The sequence below is a fragment of the Plectropomus leopardus genome, chromosome 11 (assembly GCF_026936395.1).
Source record: "Plectropomus leopardus strain MGB_pleo_1.0 chromosome 11, ASM2693639v1, whole genome shotgun sequence".
Classification (NCBI taxonomy): Eukaryota; Metazoa; Chordata; class Actinopteri; order Perciformes; family Serranidae; genus Plectropomus; species Plectropomus leopardus.
In genome coordinates, this window is record NC_142186.1 from 23697755 (window position 1) to 23721517 (window position 23763).

Genomic DNA, 23763 nt, shown 5'->3' on the forward strand with positions numbered 1-23763 from the left:
TAGACATATTGTTTACTTTCTCTTCGTATGTTCTTTTAAATTCACACTTGTCAAGAAAGCAAGTATGAAAACAACTCTTATCAGTCTGCATGACTCATAATTAAATCAACATTTGCTACGAGGAGATTGAAAGGTGTTTTTTTTGTCAGTTTTCACTATTCTTAAACTAATTAACGACACACAATAATTGTGAATATCCAAAAGATTAAACAATAATCATTACTAGTAACAAACATACACAACCCTACACAATTCAGATTTACCCTGCACTTATGTTGACCCCAGGTATTAAAAAATAACAGACTATGCTATTGTATGTTCACAGAATTTATGGAACGTACCATAAACTTTGCAAATATGTAAACAAAGACACCAACATACTATTGTAGGATCAGACTCTGTTAGCCTGACATTGCTACACCAAACTGCAAATGAGCGTTATCTGCCAGAGCAAATAAAACTCGAGCTGACAGATTTGTGTGTTTCCCTGGCTCAGACTCTGTGACGTTTACACACAAGAGAAAAGTGTGTGAGATCAGTATGATGTATGGATAATCACGTGCAATGTCTGCAAATTTACAAATGTTACTTAAGCGGGACATGCTCTACAAATGTCAAAAATAAAAACAATTTATTCATCTGAATCAGAAATCAAAATATTACAAATGCAAGCTGAGAGTTCCCTTTACGGCATTCTTTCTTTGGTCAATCATTAATCACACGATCACTTTGGTGAGGCAGTTAAACAGAAAGCTACGTTCAGGCTGAGAGAGGACAGAGGTTACTGTACAGCAATGAATGATCCAACACAATTCACTGACAAGAATTACGACTTAATTTATCCTTGAAAACACACAAAAGCCCTTAATATTGGATTGAGTTGTCTAAGTGGCCAGGTAAAAAAAAACCTTGAAACATCTTAATTCAAAAAGCCCTTAAATACAGGAAAAAAAAAACTTTAAATTAAAGGGTACATGACTTATTATAGATTCTATCCCCTTTAAACATAGTTTAAATTTTAAAAACTGGGCAAAAAACATGAAAAACACGTCTTGATTTGTAGCTCAAATAAAAAATTAAGGCCTTTTTACATTATAAACTAGGGAATAGTTTTCAAGTTGTTATTTTTACCCCTTAAACTGTGCATATAATCCATTTAAATACAATATATTACAATCCTTTATTTAGCCTTTGATTATTAAAAAATTCCTTACTTTCATCAATATTAATGGGTACATTAATAACATTTTTAATGTAAAAAAAGGGACTCAGTTTCATAATGCTTAAGGTGTGGGAAAGTTAAAGAGTGTAATGTAATACTTCTGTATGACGCAAGCAAAATTACACATACGAATAAGTCACAGGAAGTTTGAGCTTTACTAATAAGTAACCAGCGGGGAGGGGACACACACTCATTCACACATTAGCCCAGATGAGGAGACTCATTTTCTTTCTTCTCATTTCTTCTGAAACAATCATTGTTTTAAGAAAAAGGGAGTAACTAAAATGTGTATACAGTCTGACAGAATTGATCTGGTTGAAGACAAATTACTTTCTGTGTTAAAGTAAAAACTCCCTCTTTAAAATGACATTTACAACTCAGAAGACATTTATCATTTGCCATATGTGGTATTTGATACATTTACAATGACTGTTTTACATCTGTCCACTTAAAGCAGCTATAATCAATATTTCCGTGCCGACAAACTATTTAATAAAAATCGAAAACAATGTGAAAGGGGGCATATGCAGTGTTGTTGCCCCCACAGAGATTTACTGCCTGAGTCTGCAGCTCTCTTTTGATTTTTGTAGAAAGTTTGAGCTCATTGTTCAGCTGTCTGTCCTGGTTCACTCTCACTGCTCACATAGCACTGTCAAAGACTTTGGATTTACTTATTATTATAGGGTGCTAAGAAACAACAATCTGAGGTACCACCCAGGATATAATCTCAGTCATGACTTTAATATCTCCTTATACTACTTCCAAATATTTCTACTTTATTAACCCCAGAGTGAACTTACTCACTACACAGTGTGTTCTGATATATCAACAAATGAAACACCGTGTCAGTGCAAACATAATGCATTTAACACCTGAGAATAATGGTACAGTCCTTAAGATGTAAAGCGTAAGTAACAAACGTCTTCATCAAAGTATGTTCATTTAATTCAGAAGTCACACTGCAATTTATTACTGCAGCAAAGTAAATTTGCTTCCATTTAACTGCAGTGTTTCACTCTGAAGGACTACCCTGTTGGCCCGAGGCCTGAGATATGCTTGCTGAATGCACACCATATAATTTTATCACATAGCAACTTTTGTTGATATTAACAATAAACGTGTCCTAAATTACTCTGATGATAACTGCCAGTAGAGGTTGTAAATGTTGACTTAACTGGTCAAAGTTTCCTTAATGGCTGTTGGACGGACTTTAAGACTTGAGGGCATTTATTGTACCTGTAGACATGTCGCAACCACTCGTGGATTCTTTATCTTTGGCTAAAATATTTCTGCAAAAAGTTGTTGTGGAAAGCCACAAATAAGTCTCATGTCTTTGCACTCAAGTCCCAAGTCAAGACTGACAAGTCCAACGTCAAGTCTCAAGTCCTCAATTTTGAGTTTTGAGTCCTATACGAGTTATAAATGCTTCTTCACAAAAATGCCACTTTAATAACAGAGAAATCATATTAAATTCATGAAAAACATGTGTGTCTTTTTATTAAGACAAGTGACTTAACATTATCATAAAAAGTAGCGCTGACATACGGTAAATGTTATATATGACATGTAGCACTTTACTTTGTACCTAAATTAGCTCATAGCACCAAAATTAGCTCACTAACTTTGTTAATATCACCCTTCACTTCTTTCCCTCATTCTGTGTGCAACTTCAAATGTTTAACAAAGTTGTAATATCAAAACTGTGTGTTTTGCACACTAGAATTCGTTTTTGGTGAATACAGCATAATTGCAGTACTAATTGTCTTAAGTATCCTTTTTTTCCCCCAAATGGGGCTCAATAACGTAACATACGTTCACGATTTTCTCCTTCAACTTGCCTGGATGCTGCTTGATTGGCTTGAACAAATTATCTGAGAAAATAAGTATCAACTTGCTGGGGATGAGTAATAAATATCTATACATCCGTCATTAAGTACTCTGATATCAGACATCCGTTTTTTTTAGGGTTTAATTATTATACTGATTTGTCAGTTGTCAATGTTTTTTAGATTTGTTTTTTTTTTTTTTACTATACACACTTCTTATTTTACAATTATTATCACTACATTGCCTTGTGTGTTTTTTTTAGTGATGTTAAACCTATTTTAACAACTTGGTTTTGTAAATGAACAGATTTGTGACAAACTTTTTAAATAACTTAATTCTCAATCTTTGGCTTTGGAGTAATGTATCAAATATTTTCAAGTCAAAAAGCTCAAGTCCAAGTGAAGTCAAGAGTCAGTGCAGTTGCAGTCTAAGTCTTGCCAAGTCTTTTTTAAAAAATTTTTGAGTCGAGTCTTAAGTCAGTAAATTTGTGACTTGAGTCCTCGTCATGAGAGTCAAGTCCGGCTTCTGGTTTCCGCTTTGATTAAAATGGACTGAACAGAAACCTCATGTTACTGCTTATTTTTTCATGCAAGCATTTTGAATTATTGTTTAACTTTATCACTGTGGAAATAAAGCACAAAGATGTGTATCTGTACTGATCTTTCAACTGTTCCTTTGGACCAACAGATAACATAATCTTTCCATTACCGCAAGGTCATTATAGTTCACTATACAAATGAAAAAGCTCAAGGTTTATCCCTGACAAACACCACTGTAATTTCAATGAACTAATGTTAAATAACTGATATTTTTTCATTTTGTAAGATGTAAAATAAATAAAAAAGTGAATCCATGAGTGAAAAACTAGAATCTCAACTGGAATCATACAGTACACACGAGGAGTCAAACATAACACCACACCGGTGTCAAACATTAAGGACAAGCAAGCAACAAGCGAAAATTTCCATTCATATATTATGTGCACTTTGCATTGACTGTGCACATACAAACAAAGCTTTGTGCCATCTGACCTCACAATCATGGCAACAACTGTCACAAACTGGTTGATTATTAACTGCTAAAGTGCTTTGACTAAGTAAACTCAGATCCAAAATAGTCCTCTATAAAAGGAAAGTGAGATTGGAGTGCAGACTTCTCTAACCGCATGTGAGCTGCTTCCGGCCTCTAAGTCTAAGTCAGTCTAAATAAATGATCTACCACATCCTGTGCGCTCACTTCTTACTAACTTGAGCATAAACTTCTGCACTGGCAGCATCAGGCTGAGGAGCCAGACTCTTTTGTCGCTGCAGGTGGTCATCATAGGTAGGAGGTGAGGACGGTCCCTGACCACTGTTGTTCACACGGACCTCGGCGTATTCTGATGTTTCATTTTGTGATCCCAGCTGGACGATTCCACCGTCTTTGTTCTGGAAAAATTGGATATCTGCATAGTCCAGCTCCTAGAAATGAAAAAGTGAGGGGAAAAATATTAAATTGCATTTACAGTTATATCTCATAATTTCAACAGGTATCCTATTTATATTTTCAAAAACAAGCATGGCCCTAAACAAGAAAAGCTGCATTATCTGCTGAGGTTTAACCCTTTAAGACCTGAGCAAATTGGCCTGATTTTTTTTCAAAATGATGGGAAGATGGCAATAAGCAAATACAAAAGAAATGACCTAAAAATTTTCAAGAAATTATTTCAAAAGTACATGGAAATTACCTACCTACCCGGGGGCAAATTACCTGGGAAAAAGTGTTTAATTTTGAAACTTTTATTTATTTTTTTTTTTTCATTTTTTCAAATGTCTCATTATGATAACTTTTCCAAAAATAATTTTCCAAACCTACTAATTCCTTGCAATTTCTTGAACATTTCTCACCAATTTGCTCATTTCCTTTTTCCAGTGTTTTTGAAAGAAATCACACTTTCACATTTGCTTTACTTTCGAAGGCTTTAATACTTGTGAAATGCATAGGAAAGGAGCACAAAAAAGCGATCTTGCTCCAGGTTTCAGAGGGTTAGGGGGAATTACTCCCTTTTTAGAAATCCAGATATGCTATTCCTATGGTCTAAGACAGTCCAAAAAATATTAGAAAACATAACCATGTCTCTTGCAAATCAAAAAATTTAGCGTATGAAGTCTGGAGCTGGAGGTAAAGACATTATAGATGACACTAACAGCAGCCAGGGGAATGTTTCAAGTATTTCGGTACATTTTCTGCTTTACAACTGAAAACACTAGGATGGAATAAAGCCCAATTGTGTATTAAAAAAAGGAAAAAAAACATTATGTAGATTTATACATAATCTATCTAAGTCAGTCTTATAATTATGTCTACTGAGGTGCTCCAGACTTTATACTGGATTAAATTCTGGCCATGAGAGAGAATAGCCCATGTTCACTAATACTGAACTTTCCAAGGCCCTGGAGATAACATATTGTACTTCTTAATTTAAGTGGTGTTCCCCTTTAAGAAACACTTCCACTTCCATATTGTGTCAACTAAATGTCTTCTTCCTGGTTCAAAGTCTGATGTTGAGCTCTGTGTGCAGGTCTTATATGAACCTGATGAATTAGGGAGGAAGCCTATTTGAAACAATCTACATAATCATAAATAACTGTACTTAGCTAATTAAAGGTCCAATGTGTAGGATTCAGGAGCGTCAATTGGCAAAAACAGAATGTAATACTCAACAATTTCATTGGTTTTTGTCATCTGAAATAAGCAAACCTACATGGTTCTCCTCCACAGAGTCTGCCATGTTATTTCTATAGAAACCCAGAACGGATCAGCCAAACACTTGCTCTATAAATAGGGCTATTTGCGTATTTGCATCGGCTACTGTAATTCTCCTTCACGCTTAGCAAACTTCAGAAGTTTCAATTCTGCAATCCCTTCACCAGATACCAGTAAATCCTACACCCTGTATCAGAGGTTGGAACAGCCAGCTCCGGAGCCTCATGCAGCTCTTTAGCCCCTCGCCGGTGGCTTTACAAAAATAATCATATGAAAATGAATAACAGGTTTTAATTTACATTTCACTTTTCATTTGTTATTGTTGCAGATCTTAAGATATTCTTACATTCTCTATTATTAAAAATGTGCGGCCATTTCACTGAGTACAAAATTTTGTTTTAACATTTTATCAATTATGTCTACAGCCTGGAACGCTTTGCTTAAACTTGAAGTAGTTAGTCTTAAGCTATAAGCTATAATAATAAGCTATAATAATAATAATAATAATAATAATAATAATAATAATAATACCACTACTACTACCACTACTACTACTACTACTACTACTACTACTACTACTACTACTACTACTACTACTACTACTACTACTACTAATAATAATAATAATAATAATAACAATGGGTAAGTTATATTGGAATTTGTTTAAGCAATACGGTGGAAATCATTCATGTATTAAACACGGTGTGTAAATGCACTAATGACCTTTACCGGACTTCCTGAGAAGGCTGTGTTCTCCTGGCCTTCACCACCTTTAAAACAAAAGAAATAAACAATGATTTTAGATAAGTGAGTGAAAAATACTGTATAAATGCACAAAAACCATATTCAATACACACACACACACACACACACACACACACACACACACACACTTGCAACACATACCTGTTCTATCAGCAGTTGTCGTGTTCATCCTGTTTGCAGAATTAATGAGTAATTAGTCATTTTTCTGCCTTTTTGCAGCACTTTGACAATAACAATATTACAGTAATATGTTCACTCTTTAACTATGCACTTCACACACTGTAATCTGCTTCTGATTACATTAAATCTTTGCTGAAGATCCTATTTTTCTTGTGTCTAACAACTGATACAAATAATGCAGCCTGATATTAAAACAACTCCTTTTACTTTGTTGCGAAAAAAACACATATATTTATTGGTAATTCTGAAACAACAGAAAATGTAGACCTTCTCAGAGAGTTGCAATCTTCATCTACCTGTATACCAAAAAGTTTTTTTACATTTCTAAAAAATGATTTACAAATTATTATAGTTTTACCAGTGTACATTTCAAAAACTCTCAAACAGGATTATGTAGAGGACTGTAAGGGTTTCATAACAGTGATGAAAGAGTTTTAGCTCAGGATGAGGCCCCAAAACCATCAGTTTAATATTTATACCTGACAAAAACAAAATGTTAAACTTGAAAGCTGTACAATGTCGAAGTGCAGCGTGAAACAACACTTAAGTCTTACATTCATAGCTAAAGTCTGACAGACTATATGGAAAATATATAACAAAAGCAGCAAATAGGCAAGTGAGACTTTGTTGAACATCAACCTCATGAAGGTTGAGTAAACAAAGTTTCACTAACGTCAAACGGATTCATATTCCAAACTTTCTATCTGCTCTCCTGCCACGACTGAACTCTCCTCACACGACTTCCTGCCTGGTCTCTGAGTTTTGCTTTTAGGTCCAAATCCTTTAACATGGAGCCATTATTTATCATAATTGCGAGCGATTTTATTCCACTTACCTCTTCCTCTTACGATAAAAGTAGTACCCTCCACCGCCAGCGGCAGCAAGGACGACTAGAACTGCGATGACTATTCCTGCGATGCAGCCACCTGAACAGCCTGATTTTTTATCTGATAGGGCTGAAATATAACGGGATAAGAACATAATTGTTACACCACTCTGTACACAGGAACTGTCTCGTCATTTTATCATGCTTATGGATACACAGAATACAATAAAGTCTCCCTTAATGTGATTTTAAAGATGGGCAGTTATGAACACAGATTTATTTTTGTAAGGTGCAAAGCCTCAATATCTCCTTTGGCTGGAGAACTGTTTCTGAATCTCTGTTTGGCAGGATGGTCATTGCATTATGTTGCTTGAGGAAACATGTTATTACAGAATTATGCTTTGCTTATAGGAACTCTTTATGCATCAAAGTCAGGTCTTGGTATGGTCTGCTTAAGTGGAAAAAAAGTTGTTTGAAGCCTTTTTCAACTGTAAAGAGATATACAAAAACATCTGATAAATTGCCACAAGTGATGTGACTTTATACTGGCTGCCTGTTTGCTTTGGCGTTGATTTTGAAATTTCTTTATTAGTTTATACGAGATGACATGACCTTGAAGCTGACTACTGAACATATGAGCCAAATTGGAAAGAAAAATACAAAGGATTTCTTGAGATATTGTGTTGACATGAATGAGACTGATGAAGTTACAGGGGCCTTGACCTTTGACTTATGGCCACCAAAATCTAATCAGCTTATCATTCAAACCAAGTGAATGTTTGGGCTAAATTTGAAGATACTGCCTTGAGGTGTTCTTGAGATATCACGTTAACAAAATGTGCCTCCAGAGGCAAAAAAACCTGCTCGATCCACAAATGTGACACAGTGTGTCCATGTCGCATGTATTTTGGCTGTTTAGTTTAATCGCGGAGGATGAATGCTTCAAGTAAAAGCATTGATTGATTCAAATGGATCTGTAAGAAACATCTTTGGGAAGCCTGCGACTCCTCGGATTATTAGAGGTATTACGTTGTGGGTTGGTCGTAATATTCAAGAGTATCAAAAAAATCAGCCATCAACATGATCTTTGTACCTTTTACAGACAATTCATAGTCAGCAGATGATGTCTTCTTGGTTATATCATTCATCGCTTCACAGGTGTAGATGCCTCCGTCTGACAGCTGAATGTTGGGTTTGCTGAACACAGTAGAGTTGTGTATCTTCACTGTCCCGTTCACCTTCCAGGTGTAAATCGCGGACGGCGTGGACTCAGCAGAGCAGGTTAAAGTTAAATTTTCATTCACAAATATTTCACTTGGATGTTTGATTTGAACATTTTCTGGTCCATCTGAAAAACAGATATTTGTAAAGTTCTTATAACAGCACAAATAATAAAGAATACAATAAAAATCCAAACTTAGCACTTATTTATGACACTCATCATTTTAAATAGTAAATGTACGTACAGATCACATCCATGAAGTATTTAGCTTTTTCGTTGCTGAAGGGGTTGCTGAGTGTACAGGAATATTCTCCACTGTCTAATTTATTCAGGCTGTTAAAAGACAGCACTCTGTTATTGTCGTAGAGTATTATTTCGTCAGTCGTGATCAGATCTTTGCCGTCCTTCATCCACTTTCTGGTTAAGACAGAGCCAGCAGCATCACAGGTTAAGTTGACTGAGTTGCTCTCAATCGGCAGTTTTGTTGACGACGTGATTGAAGCTCCTGATATTCTCTCTGTTGGGCAAAAGATCAGGCAAATAATGAAAACAGGAACAAAAGTAACTGTTACTAAAATTTCACCATACATAAAAGGAACCAAATAAAGGAAGAAGAAAACACATCTACTGTTCCTTGAATCAGGTATGTGCCAAATGTCTAACTGTCACCACTGAAGTTTTTCTAACATTTGCAGTTTTGTAACATTGAGTTCTTAGAAAGATTTTTACTCATCTGTCCGAAGGTACTGCTATTCACTACACAACCAGTAAAGCAAGCGCAGCTTTTAGATGCATATATTTCGGGTATATAAATCATTCCTAATAAAATTATTTCCGGTTTAACTGTATTTTGGGTAGTTGGGCTGATTGGGAAGCTGATGTGTAATATTTTTCATGTCTGTCTTTTTAAACTCATTATTATCATTATTATTTAATATTAAGTCGCATTGATTTGTCAATACAGATTACACAAGTGCCATATTTCTGAATACTATGTCCACTAAACCTCATGATTCTGACTTACCCAGTACAGAGACAACTGACGACTGTGATGTTTGATATCTCAGGGTTTTGCTGTTAAAGGCCTGACAGCTGTAGTTACCACTGTGATTCATCTGAATGTTCATCAGTCTGAGTTCTGGTCCAGTATCAGACAGCAGGTCTCCATTCAGAAACCACTGAAACTGGGCAGCAGGTCTGGAGACAGCCGAGCACGTCAGGCTGACGTCTGACCCTTCGCCACAGCATTCTTGTGACGGAGATATTGTCAAATTAATATTTTCAGGGCCGTCTGCAGTGTGCAGCATATGGGAACATAACCAAAACGTAATGTTAGCAGGTTGAAAATAAAACTACATGACATGCAGCTTAACTCAGCGTGAAGTCTGAAAATACCTTCAGCTGTGAAGCATGTATGCATATGTAGGATAAAGAGTATGCATAAGTTAGTAACTCACAGCTGACGGAGAGCTTTACTGGTTCACTGGTGCCATTACTGACAGGATTAAACACATGGCACCTGAATGGTCCCTGGTCGTAGCGGGTCACGTTAACTATAGTGAGATTGGCGCCTCCATCAGCGAGCTGAACTCTGTCACTGTCTGTAACCTCAGAGCTGCCGTTCAGCCAGAGGAAAGAGAGCGAGGATCCAGAGGCGGAGCAGGACAGACTAACACTGCTGTTGAACTCCACCAAATCTGATGGGTTTGAAGTTACCACAACATTGGAAACGCGTGCTGTGGGTGAAAAACACAGTGTTGTTTTTTTTTTTTACTTGCCAGCTTTCTTTCACTAGAAAAGAAACACTTTTTAGTATGGGAAAGCAATGTGGAGAGTGAGAATAAATGCCAATTTATTGCCACTACAATGAGTAATCATGGTTTAATGTTTAAGGTTTGTAAGTTAGATACAGTCACGAGAATGTTTACTAACTCATGATCATGTCATTATTGTTGTTTTTTTTATTTTACATTATTATTGCTGGACTTTTATTTGGACATTTCACCAAGAATGGTGAGGCATAGAGAATCAATAATGTCTGTCAGCAGATTACTCTACAATAATTAATCTGAATCAGCACAGATCATAGACCAGGCATGATGAGCTCAGCCGTCCAACCTTTTCTGGATGTTTAATATCTTATCCTACCTGCTGCCTGTGGTGCAATATTTAACCAGTGCTGGCTGATCTTATAGATTTATCTTTCCCAATGAGCCACAACCACATTCTCCTCATAAACACAAGAGTTTCTGAAACAATCAGACTGAATGGCAAGTTAGTTATCAATCACTCCAAAACAAATCTGAGATGTTGTATAGTCTGTCTGTGCCCAGACGAGATTACTGTTAAGTTATTTCAGTTATCACAAAAATGTGCGTTGACACGGCGACTGTGTTGAACTATCATTATCCTTAGTTTGTGTATTAGTTATAAGTGCTTGTGTCATCTTTTTCTGTGCTATTGGCCCACTGCAGGAGGATTTTAGTATGAGTTCAGACATTTTTCATTCTCAGCCTCAGTTGTCTCTGTATAAAAATTGCAGATGTATCTTGAGAGCGAATGCAGGGTTCAATATTGTTTTTTTTTCTCTTGCCCAGTCAGGCAACTGGGCCAAATATCCTTACCCAGAGTGAATTTTGTTTCTTGACCTTTAAAATTGTATTTATTATTTATTAGAGGTTATTATATGACAAACAGAATGACGTTATATATTGTGTTTAATTTTTTATCCAAATCCTCCTAACCACCCAAAAAAACACCTGTTTCCAGGATAACTGTGATGCTTGCTTGTGATTCAGCTCACAAACTTTATGTTTTATCACCAGCGTTTTTTTTCTCAAGTTCCCGTTCAGTGCTGTTCATATGCAACTCTAAACAGAGACGAGAAGGAAGTGAGTTGGCTAAATCCTAAACTACTTTCATCAACGTTTTTTTGAAGGTTGCTCGAATGGGGAGGTGAGTTGCTGCAGTTAATAGCCCAATGTGACATTTTACTCATCCCAGGCAACCGGGCAATCGTTATTGTTAAGCCCTGAAATGTATGTAGAGTAAATATTAGCTGTGTTGGAAACTGTCCCCTATACCCGAAATAGTGCATTATATATTGTGTTTTCCGTTCAGTAGTAGTGTTTGATTTCCCTGCTGTTAATTTCATCAACTCCGTAGTGCACTATAAAATACTCACAATGCACAGCAAATTTGAGTATACATACGATGTACCCAACGTTTTACTCCAGTATACCAGAATGCAAAGTGTGTGTGTATTTTCCAAAGGAGGAAAATTCCTGTGTAGTGTCTGAAATCTCGTTTGGTTATTCCCTATATAGTTCACCATTTAATAAACACTACATAAAGAATAGTGAGCAAGCGAGTGAATGAACAATTTCAAACACATCTGTTGTTTCTTTTTGATTTACAAATGCTCAGCGCAACCATTTTATATTTAATTAAGTACTATCTGATACTCTCACAGGTACATCTCATCTTTCACATCCTTGTTTCTTTGCACAAAGCCTGTTCTTCAAACTTACTCAGTACAGAGATGACTGCAGGTGAAGATGATTCATATCTCAGAGTTTTGCTGTTGAAGGCCTGACAGCTGTAGTTTCCACTCTCACTCTCCTGAATGGTCGTCAGATTGAACTGCGGTCCAGTGTCAGACTGCAGGCCTCCGTTCAGAAGCAACGTAAATTGTGCAGGAGGTCTGGAGACAGCCAAGCACGTCAAGGTGATGTTTGACCCCTCCACATAGTAGTCTTGTGATGGAGATTTTTGCAAATTAACATTGTCTGGACCGTCTGAATTTAGGGGAATCACAAAAGCAGAAAGGTTAGTACGAGCGATTGCATTAACATACATTTAGTCAAAAGAAAAAGGCAATATCAGCATAATGTAATCCAAAAAAACAAGAATGCAATAAACACTTTCCAAATGTTAGTCCACACTGAATGTAGTTTGCTGTGATGTAGCACTGGAGTACAGTAGGTCAGAATATGTGTTTCTAATACTCTGTACAACTAATGGAGAATAAAAAAAGAAATCCTCCAAAGTCTCAGTTTGCATGTCGATGTTGTCGGATAAAGATTGAACATGAAGATTAGTAACTCACAGCTGATGTTGAAGTTTATTGGTTCACTGGTGCCATTACTGACAGGATTGGACACTTGACACTTAAATGGTCCTTTGTCGTAGCGGGTCACGTGAACTATAGTGAGATTGGCGCCTCCATCAGCGAGCTGAACTCTGTCAATTCCTGTAACCTCAGAGCTGCCGTTCAGCCAGAGGAAAGAGAGCGAGGATCCAGAGGCGGAGCAGGACAGACGGACGGAGCTGTTGAACTCCACCAAGTCTGTGTTGCTGGCAGTTGCTATGACATCGGACACTGGAACTGTTGGTGAAAAACAAAATTAGATTTGCAACCACACAAAAGTACGGTAGAAAACTCAATTTAAAAGGTATAATAGCCCCTGCCACAAAAAAAGCATTTTTTCTTACCAATTATATGATGATGATGATGATGATAAAAACACCAAAAAATCTATATGGGGCTCCTACAAAATGCTTTGCTTATCAGAGGAACATCCAGGTTTTGTTCATATTGTATTAAACTGGTATTGCTTTAATTTTGTGGTATTTTCAGGCTGAGCCTTCAGTTCTGGTGGCTGTTACTAAAAATTAATTTTCAATGTAATGAACAAATTTAACACCATAATAAAAAGCTCAATCAAATTTTCTCTGATACACTCTCAACAAGAGCTAAATATAGAGAGATGATACAGGTGTAATTTAAACCGATAAGCTTAGTGTATCCATTGTAGGTATTTTATACATAATTACAAATAAACATATTGCTCAATGTCATCGGTGGCCGAGTGAAATTATTCAAATCTCAGTTATGATGCAGTTAATAGGTTGGAGACATTTAATGTTATTATCAGATTATTAGATATCAGATGTTGTTATCTTGCTTTTTGTCCCAAGTTTTCAACAATATCTCAGACATTTCAGTCGTTATTTTGTCTTAATACCAAAGGTGGGACCAAGTCATTCTTTTACAAGTGTCACATCTTTGCACTGACGTCCTAATTCATGTCCTAAATCAAGATGGGCAAGTTCCAAGTCAAGTCACAAGCTTGTTTTGAGTCCTAAACAACTCATAATTTGCTCATAATGGCATAATGTCCATTTTAGAAACACAGCAATAATATCATAAGTTCCCCAAAAGTATAAATGCCTGTAAAAATCAGTTTTTATAACAAGTAGAATTAAAACTGCAGCAGAGTGAATTTTCTGTGTTTCTGTATTTAACTCATCTCATGTTGGAAAAACCTCCATAACTCTATTTTCCCAAATTGGCTTGGGGAGAAAGATACCAAGCATTTTCAAGTCAAATTACTCAAGTCCAAGTGAAGTCATGGGTCACTGTTTAAATCCAAGCTGAGTTTCAGGTCTGTTTTTGGATTTTTTCAGGTGGAGTCTAAAGTCATCAAATCTGTGACACAAGTCTGACTCAAGTCGAAGTAATGTGACTGGAGTCCACACCTCTGCTCAGTACTATGTCATTATCATTATATTGTGTTATGTAATACTGAAATAATATAATCTGCATTCTGGTGTCATCGAGGATCTTATTTAAAACCGCTAAACACCTGAACACAAATGTTTATGTCTTTTTCAATTACTCGACATAATCTTCTGTCAGCACTAAAAAAGATAGAACATGTAAAATATTGTCTCACCATCTACGAACAGTCTCGTGCTTCCTGTCTTCTGTGGTTCTCCAAATGGAAAAATGCTAACGCTGTATTCTCCGCTGTCATTTAGAGCCACGTTTCTGAGCTCCAGAGATCCAGTAGACATGAAGAGGGTGATCCTGCCTTCATACTCTGGGCCAGTTGAGTTTGTGCCACTAAAAGTGATTATATTTTTGTCACCAAATGTCCAGCCCACTGTTAGAAATGGTTTTTCTGGTGGAGTCAGTGATGTGGTGAACATCACTGTTTCTCCCACAGCTGCAAACTGACTGTCTTGCAACACACCAACTCCTTTGGTTAAACCTGGAGGAGACAGTTCGACAGCTCTAAGAAGCACAATATTAAGTTGAGCACATTGCAAAATGGGACAGTGGAACAACATCACACAATAAAAACTGTTCTTAATCACAATTAATTACATTTGAAAGGAAAACACCTGAATCACCTTTTCCATAATACATTGGTATAGCTATTTTTCTATTAAAATCAATGAAGCAATCCTGAACTTGCGGTGGTTGCTAAACATAAGTGTTTGAAGTAGATGACATTTTCGGTCAGCAGGCTTCTTTTAAGTTAAGTTAGGGAAATCAAGTCTAACACAGTGACACGGTTAGCGACAGACCCTTGAGTCAATTATCTATCAGACCGACACACACAGTAAAGTAGCTAAGTTGTGAATAACTTTGATTCAAACAGTTTAACTAAAACTAAATTTAAAGTCACTTGAATTAAAAATGAACAGACATTTACGTATGGTCTAAACCACGCGCAGTACGGCTCACTATAGATAAATACAACATTTAAGTTGCTTTACTTGTTACGCTATGGTCTTCTATCCTTACTGCTACTGAATCACAAAAGCATAGATCATTAGCTAAACTTCTCTACAACATCTGCGTCACAATTGATCTATTCTTTAAATATAAAAAATGTATTTTAAGATTTTAAAATAAAGGTTCTTACCTGTAAAGGCTGCAGAGACAAGACACAGGAGAGGTAAAATATCCATTGATCTATCGTTATGAGATAAACAGCAGAGGAAAGGTGAACCATCAAACTCTGACTGTGCTGTCCTAACAAATGTGAGCCTGCGGCACTTCAGATTTTATGAGTCAGTGAATGGAGAGCAACATTAGTTACAAAGTGTCTGCATAATGAGATAAACCCACTGAAGCTGCTGCCATGCTCTAAAGCTGCAAGGCGTCGCCCTCCAGTGGTGTAATTGTGTTTGACATACTGCTGCAGTTTTCATAATCCCACAAGCAACAGATGATTTAGTAAACAGGGTATGTTTGGGCTATTTAGTTTGGGTAAAATTTACATATGCATGCAGTAAAATAATGTCCATATAATTTGACAGTCATCTGTGGATATATCAGTTTCAACTCAGATCAAACTAATCAGCTGATAAATTAAACTTCAATTTTATTAGCAAAAGCAACAGGGAGGCCAACAGGACGGTCAAGGCACACTAATGTTTGTCATAAATGTTGTAATAAAGATATAAAACGATACATGGGGCTTCTAAAATAAAGTTATTATTTAATTAATTATAAATGATCTTGATAACTTGGTGATCCAAAGCTGCTTGATGCATTATTGGTAATGACTGATGATGCAAAATGGGGCAGTTAATTGAACCGTTTATGATGAGGAAATCCACACCCTGCTGAACTTTATTGCACTGCCCTCATATATTGAAATCAGGAAACATTCTTCTGAAATCCGCCAAGATAAAGTTTAGTAGCCTGATCCCTCTCTCTGCCATAACACATCTGATGATACTGCAGAGGGAATGGAAAAAGCTGTGATACACTTCATCATCCTGGGAGTCATCTCAGGTGAGCTCTTGATCCACTTGAAACAGCAGATAAAAGTGATTTTTCACTTAAATTTAACTAGTGAAGCTTAGGGATGAAACATTTCCTTTTACCGTCATCATCACATTAATACAACCGGAGCCCGGTTCTTATTCTGTGTTGTGGCTTTCGCAGTAGACAATTTATAGGTCGCGTTAACGGAATATTTTCCGTCACTGACGGATTCATTTTTTTTAACAATGACAGATACATTTGGAAGCCATCCGTCATTTTGAGATAATGGCAATCACACTGAGGCAGAGAGGAAATTCACTCGGTTTTAATTCGCTTTTCAAGACGGCAAGTCCCGCGGAATCACGCTCACACAGCCAGACGCGTTTCTCCATTTTGCGCACAGAGTTCACCGAGGAGGTAAATAAATTAATCAAAAGGGAAAAAAATCCCTTTTGAGCATGTAGACGCCAACGCTGACCTGAACACCGTACTAAACGCATTTCGCTATCCAGGCGCTCACAGCGCGCTGAAAAACTCCGGACTGGAGACCTTGGAGCGCGTCGGTGACCACTATGGATCACAGAGGGGTGCAGCTGTGCTGCTGGCACAGAAGGAGCGCATTCAACGGGATTTCCTCCCAATGAAAAGAGTGCTTGTCTCCTTAACAACATTAAAACGGCGATAAAAGTCGTCTATCCGAGGCAAAATAGACAAAACCTGACGACAATCGCCTCTGCAGCGATTACGCTTGATGCAGTTGATTACGCACAAGTGAACACGCGGTTAAAATCCATACGGAAGAAGATTTGACATCAGGCTGTCGGCTACAGCAGGTCACTTCAGTTAAACCCAGTTAATTTTGTCGGTGGTTTGTTCATTGTGTAATTGTAATCGTCTAATTATGTAAAATGGCATTGTAAATTTGGTTGTTTATTAATGGCAGAGTTTTTGGTGGCCTCCGCTTTTACTGTGTGGGAAAAATCATTCATCTGCGTCGTGTAGTTCATACAACCGTAAAAAAATCTAAGAAAAATAGGGGTTAATCCATTAAGTGATGTATTAAACAGACCAGAGCGAGTGGTCGGTGTCAGCTGTTCATCTTTTTGCTTCAAGCCATGGAGTAAATACATAATCTCAACGTTGTTGTGTTTATTTTTTTTTAATTAACAACGCACATATTAAAAATATTACATGTCTTATCATTTGAAAAATTAAAGAGTCACAATGCTTCTCTGTGCATACCCATATACGGACGGTCCTGTATTTTAGCTTTTTCAGAGAGAACAGTTACTTTTTTTTTTACTGTCTTCTAATCAAGTTCTGTTTTTCGATCAGTTTCAACATCAAGACTTGAACTGATTTCAGCAAATCATCACAGAAGCACATTCTGCAATGTCCTTATTACAAATGTTCTCAGACTTGTTTAACTGTCTCCTCCAGGTTTAACCAGTGGACTTGGTTTGCTGCCTGATGTTCTGCATGCAGCTATAGGAGAGTCAGTGACATTCACCACGTCACTGACTCCAACAGAAAAACCATTTCTAACAGTGGGCTGGACATTTGATGGTAGAAATATAATCTCGTTTAGTGGCACAAACGCAACTGGCCCAGAGTATAAAGACAGGATCACCCTCTTCATGTCTACTGGATCTCTGGAGCTCAGAAACGTGGCTCTAAATGACCACGGAGAATACAGCGTTAACATTTTTCCATTTGGAGAACCACAGAAGACAGGAAGCACAATTTTGGATGTACATGGTGAGATTTCGCATGTATCTACTTCAGTATGTAGCAATCGAACAAGAAATAAATATTGTGTTAGTTCAAATAGTTGTGTTTATGTGTTCGAGTGTAAACTGAATTTTTTTTGCCAAATTTAGTTTTCCAAGGTCAAGAAAAAAAACTTTCACACTCAGACTACTTCAGTATGTCAATTTTGTGATGGTTTCTCACTGATGAGGAAATTTAAAGTCTCTAAGTCTTACAATAACTGCATCATAACTGAGATTTGAATATTTTAACTGGGCCACTGATGACAATGAGCAATGGGATTTATTCTTAGCCGCTGCAGTGTTACCCTCTACTGTAACTCTGTCATGTGGTGGCAAATTTAAAATAATTTTGTTTCTCGCCCACAGTACGAGTGTCCGATGTCATAGCAACTGCCAGCAACACAGACTTGGTGGAGTTCAACAGCTCCGTCCGTCTGTCCTGCTCCGCCTCTGGATCCTCGCTCTCTTTCCTCTGGCTGAACGGCAGCTCTGAGGTTACAGGAAGTGACAAAGTTCAGCTCGCTGATGGAGGCGCCAATCTCACTATAGTTAACGTGACCCGCTACGACAAAGGACCATTCAGCTGTCATGTGTACAATCCTGTCAGTAATGGCACCAGTGAACCAATAAACTTCAACGTCAGCTGTGAGTTATTAATGTTCAGTCTTTATCTGACATCTGCATGCAAACTGAAACTGAGAGTGTAGATAATTGTCAAGTCTTAATAAAATAGCCTTACATATTTTCTTTCTTTCTATTTTCTTTCTGTTGCCTCATCCGTTGTACTACATATTAGAAACACACTTTCCAAACTAATGGGATCCAGTATGTCACTGAAAACGACAGCAGTCAGTTTCATTTAGAAATGTTTGTTGGCTTTTCAGTCAAATTACATTTTACAAAGGTTTCTATTTCCTGGTGACCTGATGTATAACAATGATGTTGTTGCCTCATAATGAGTCGAGCTGCAGGTTATGTGCCTTTTTTGCTTGTTTTTTTCTATTCAGATGGTCCAGAAAACCTACATTTGGAAATATCTCCGTTACTAGAACACTATAAGGAGGGGTCCAACGTCACCTTGACGTGCTTGGCTGTCTCCAGACCTCCTGCACAATTTACGTTGCTTCTGAACGGAGGCCTGCAGTCTGACACTGGACCGCAGTTCAATCTGACGACCATTCAGGAGAGTCAGAGTGGAAACTACAGCTGTCAGGCCTTCAACAGCAAAACTCTGAGATATGAATCATCTTCGCCTGCAGTCATCTCTGTACTGAGTAAGTTAGGATTTCATTTATTTATTTTTTTTAACAAAGAAATTTTGATTAGAAAAGGCTGGATCTAGCTGTGATGGTGTCAAATAAATAAACGATTTCACTGAACAAAAAGTAACAATACCTGCTGTACATACATTTGCACACGAGAACAGCTGCATGATCGCGGATGAATAAAAAATGAATTTGTGTCTTTTTAAAAATTCTTTGGTGGTAGGTAAACTGGGGATGGCTGTCAGTGTGTACATTAGTTGTAACTAAATTTGGGAATTTGATGACACCATATATATGTGTTAAAAAAAGTGAGAAAGGGTTAGGCAAGTTTTACCTTGACTTACTCCTTTTCGCACACTGTACTTTTATTTCTTTTGTTTGTTTATAATATTTTTTATTTGTGTTTGAAATTAAGTCATTCATTCATACATGTATATGTCAAACTCACATTCAAACCTTTAACCTTTAACTTTTAAGCTATTCCCAATGTTACCAAAGGCAAGTTGGTTGGCCAGTATAAAACCACTGTGTTTCTCACCCACAGTACCAGTTTCCAATTTAACGGCAACTGCCAGCAACACAGACTTGGTGGAGTTCAACAGCTCCGTCCGTCTGTCCTGCTCCGCCTCTGGATCCTCGCTCTCTTTCCTCTGGCTGAACGGCAGCTCTGAGGTTACAGGAAGTGACAAAGTTCAGCTCGCTGATGGAGGCGCCAATCTCACTATAGTTCACGTGACCCGCTACGACAAAGGACCATTTAAGTGTCAAGTGTCCAATCCTGTCAGTAATGACATCAGTGAACCGATAAACTTCAACATCAGCTGTGAGTTAAGATTTTTAAGCCAATTATGGACCAAACTATCTTTTTAATATTTGTGCTGCAGTAAGAATTCTACAAACATCTGTTTTTCAGACGGACCACAAAATGTTCGAATCACAGGGCCGAGTACGAAATATCCAAAAGAGAAGTTAACTTTAACCTGCTCTGCTGACTCTAAACCACCTGCCACTTACATCTGGAGGCTGAATGGGGCAAAGATACACAACTCTGCTGTGTTCACCAAAAACAACGTTGAACGCTCCGACAGTGGCAGCTACACCTGTGAAGCGATGAATATGATAACTGGGAGAAAATCATCTGCAGTCCATAAACTGTCTGTAACAGGTACTACGATGCTACTGATTGCAGATTTTGTTGGTACTCCTGAACGTTGTGATCAGCCCACAGCGTTACACCTCTGATAACCTGAAGAGTAACAAGCTTCTGAAAGACGTTTCTCACACAGTCACTGCTCCAACTTTAAGTGTGAGATTTGTTTCAAGCTTATGAGACAACAATAACTTGAAATGCAAAATTCCACTTTAGTTCCCTTCAAGATTCAAGATTAAAGTAACTATATTGTCTAAACAATCTCCAAGTCACTCTTTTGAAATGTCAAAATGCCTTTATTTCTACGGCATGGTCATGATGAAGCTTTAAAGCACTCCTACACGTGTCGGCATACACGCCTTCTGGTTCTGGATGTATGCATGTCTGTGGAAATATTTTTCATTCACCATGACAAAAAAATCTTAACTTATCACTTTCTGTTTTATTTCAGACAAGGAATCAGGAGGTCTTTCAGATGGAGCCATTGCTGGAATAGTTATCGCATGTTTAGTTGTCGCTGCAGGAGCTGCTGGAGGATACTATATTTATAAAAAAAAGTAAATGAAAAATCTAATCATTCTTTAAAAATACTACTTCTGTCATGCTTGTTTACATTAAACTTACAACAGGGTAGATGAAAAAGTGATAATTTATTGACCTACATGAACCTTTCTAGAGTTATTATGAAAGGGATGAAAATGAAATGAAATTATTTACATATAACTCATCGGACATCACTTAATAAACATTATCTTAATCTGTGAATTAATTAAAACTTGTTAAAAATAACTGATGAAAAAATTAAAAACATCTGTATTAGCTAACAGTTAACAATCCTCCATTAAAAGTTTAGAAATGTCTTTTTTAATCTTTTGGTTTATTTTATGAAACACTACCCAAATATACCCAAAGATACCAAATGTTTGAATTTTTGAGTTGAGCCTGTTTACATGGCCACATTTCAATAATGCTTTATTTCTAATATTTAGAAATAACAACAAAGCTGAGCCATTTTTTGGAAATACAGGTTAGTATTTACCTGATCTAACTTCATCCTACACTTAGACTACCATATACTGTCTATTATGACAGACAGAATGGACAACAAACTACAGTTATATAAAAAAGACATATGAATAATAAGATGTAACAACACTTTTTTTTGCCTACACCAAGAAGCGCAGAACGAGGAGAATGCAGCAGAACATGAAAACACACAAACTCAGTGATGTTTTCTCCCATTTAAGGTGAGTTTTGAACTAAATATTCTGATCTGTTAAGAGGGGATTAAAGTATTTTGAGGGGAGAAGCACTGAATGGTTTCTGTAGAAATAATAGTTTATCTGAAGAAACTACGATAGGACATTTACTGCCAACTCATTACAACATACAGTTGATCAAAGCACTGACTTTTCCCTCTTTTTCACTTCTTGTGCAGCAGGTGATCTGAAAATGAGCTAAACTGTGACATCATACATATCCAACCTGAAGACAACGTTGATAAATGTAAATTGTAATGTTTTATTATTCTTTGAATGTCATGTTTGGCAATGCAGTGTCACTTAACAGTAGCTGAATTACCGTTTTACTTATGAAACAAGCTTACAACTGCAATAATTTTGCTTGGGGCAGAAGATGACAAACGGCAGCACGTACATATTAGTGCCTTATCGCCTATTATTACAGTGAGAAATCAGCTTTAACTCGGCCCCATTGTCGCAGATACCTGAGGAAGCTATTTTACTATCACAGTTTAAGCCCGATATCCAATCAGAGTGCATATTGATATCAATGCATCCCTACTTTTTAATAATCGCTATTAATTAGAATTATTGTCAAAAATGACAGTGACAAACAGCTAGCATGTTGCATTTGTGTAAATGATAAATGTAATAAATGTACATTTGCATAAAATGATAGTACAAATCTCCTGTGTGTCTTTTCATACCTGGATCTTATTTTTTTGTTTTTTGACTGTCTTGTCCTAATAAATGTGAGCCTCCAACAGCTCTGATCTTCTGAGTCGGTGAATGGGGAGCAACATTAGTTACAAAGTGTCTGCATAATGAGATAAACCCACTGAAGCTGCTGCCAGTCTCTAAATCTGCAAGGCGTCGCCCTCCAGTGGTGTAATTGTGTTTGACATACTGCTGCGGGTTTCATTATCCCACAAGCAACAGATGATTTAGTAAACAGGGTATGTTTGGGTTATTTAGTTAAGGCAAAATTTACATATGCATGCAGTAAAAAAATAATGTCCATATAATCTGACAGGTAGCTGTGGATATATCAGTTTCAACTCAGATGAAACTAATCAGCTGCTAAATTAAACTTCAAATTCTATAAACAAAAGCAACAGGAAGTCAGACAGGAAGGGCACAGCAAACTAATGTTGTTCAGCTATAAATGTTGTTCTAACAGAATAATGAAGATATAAAAGGATACCTGGGGCATCTAAAATGAATGCATAAATAAGCGTGGTTTAAAATATTTATTCTGTGCGTCATAATGAAGCTCCTATGAAGAGCTGGAACAAAATTACACATATGTCACACAGACTTTAATAAGATGTCTTTTAAGTAATTTAACAAGGACATTTTTTCAGTCCCAGTATGCAACAATAAAGGCATACATAAGTGAATGTTTGAATTAATGCATGACATCATAAATAAACAAAGCTTTTATGGATTTCTTTTGGGGGTTTTTTGTGTGGTTTCTTTTTATGTTTATTTACATTTGAGAATTTTGCACTTGAGGACTTTGAGTCCGTGAAATAAAGAGGAAAACATATTGTAACAAAATAAAGATTATTAAATAATTCTTCTACATGCAAGAGGATTCATTTGTCTGTGCAAATTTCACGGCAAACAGTCACTGAGATGTTTGACTTTAGCTCCGTTATGAGGCTGAATTTTTTTACTTTTAGTCAGAGGATCAGAAAAGTCAGAAGTTCTCATTCTCTGGGCATCTTAAATATCCAGAGAAAAATGTAAACTTTCAGTTTCATAGAAATTCATCAAACAGTTGTTGAGATACGTGAATAAAAATAAAAACTGTCAGCCTCACGGTAACGCTAAGAATGCCAAGGTGCTATAAATGTTTGGACTTTCAGTTTCACAGCAATCTATCAAACAAACCAAACCAACAGACAACGGCACAGAGCGTCGACTGCAGGCGAGTCCAACCGTCCAACTGTCCAGTGGCCCACAACTTGTCTTTCAA

At 36.9% G+C, this 23763-nt stretch overlaps 2 protein-coding genes across 12 annotated transcripts; one reads left to right on the forward strand and one right to left on the reverse strand.

Moving 5' to 3' along the window:
- Positions 1-606: 606 nt before the first annotated feature.
- On the reverse strand, positions 607-15659 carry LOC121945722 (cell adhesion molecule CEACAM5-like). Of its 4 annotated transcripts, none has more exons than XM_088084330.1 (12): positions 15504-15659; positions 14526-14843; positions 12896-13174; positions 12318-12584; positions 10245-10523; positions 9812-10078; positions 9032-9304; positions 8659-8913; positions 7579-7695; positions 6701-6727; positions 6524-6564; positions 607-4509 (listed from the first exon to the last, which is right to left on the reverse strand). In XM_088084330.1, the coding sequence occupies exons 1-12, from the start codon at positions 15547-15549 to the stop codon at positions 4282-4284; spliced, it is 2397 nt and encodes a 798-aa protein (XP_087940456.1). In that variant the 5' UTR covers positions 15550-15659; the 3' UTR covers positions 607-4281. The 4 variants fall into 4 exon arrangements, with proteins under 4 accessions (XP_087940456.1, XP_087940455.1, XP_087940454.1 ...); XM_088084329.1 differs by having other exon boundaries at positions 6518-6564; XM_088084328.1 differs by having other exon boundaries at positions 6701-6729; positions 7575-7695.
- A 601-nt stretch (positions 15660-16260) lies between these two features.
- Positions 16261-22467, forward strand: LOC121946059 (cell adhesion molecule CEACAM5-like). 8 transcript variants are annotated; one of them, XM_088084334.1, is made up of 10 exons: positions 16261-16381; positions 17795-18112; positions 18493-18771; positions 19134-19400; positions 19936-20214; positions 20305-20556; positions 20993-21097; positions 21531-21568; positions 21718-21788; positions 21980-22467. In XM_088084334.1, exons 1-10 carry the CDS (start codon positions 16336-16338, stop codon positions 21984-21986), a joined length of 1662 nt encoding a protein of 553 aa, XP_087940460.1. In that variant the 5' UTR covers positions 16261-16335; the 3' UTR covers positions 21987-22467. The 8 variants fall into 8 exon arrangements, with proteins under 8 accessions (XP_087940460.1, XP_087940462.1, XP_087940461.1 ...); XM_088084336.1 differs by having other exon boundaries at positions 21983-22467; XM_088084335.1 differs by having other exon boundaries at positions 21721-21788.
- The last annotated feature ends 1296 nt before the right edge of the window (positions 22468-23763 follow it).

What these genes read in the sequence shown, in the direction of transcription:
- LOC121945722 (XM_088084327.1), bottom strand. Translation starts at nt 15,549, where the DNA reads ATGGATATTTTACCTCTCCTGTGTCTTGTCTCTGCAGCCTTTACAG. An exon ending in TTTTATCGTAAGAGGAAGAG is followed by an intron (nt 6,730 to 7,574) that starts GTAAGTGGAATA and finishes TTCTGCAAACAG; the next exon opens with GATGAACACGACAACTGCTG. An exon ending in TCTCAGGAAGTCCGGTAAAG is followed by an intron (nt 4,510 to 6,517) that starts GTCATTAGTGCA and finishes TTTCATTTCTAG; the next exon opens with GAGCTGGACTATGCAGATAT.
- LOC121946059 (XM_088084334.1), top strand. Translation starts at nt 16,336, where the DNA reads ATGGAAAAAGCTGTGATACACTTCATCATCCTGGGAGTCATCTCAG. An exon ending in CATCCTGGGAGTCATCTCAG is followed by an intron (nt 16,382 to 17,794) that starts GTGAGCTCTTGA and finishes TGTCTCCTCCAG; the next exon opens with GTTTAACCAGTGGACTTGGT. An exon ending in GCCATTTTTTGGAAATACAG is followed by an intron (nt 21,569 to 21,717) that starts GTTAGTATTTAC and finishes GCCTACACCAAG; the next exon opens with AAGCGCAGAACGAGGAGAAT.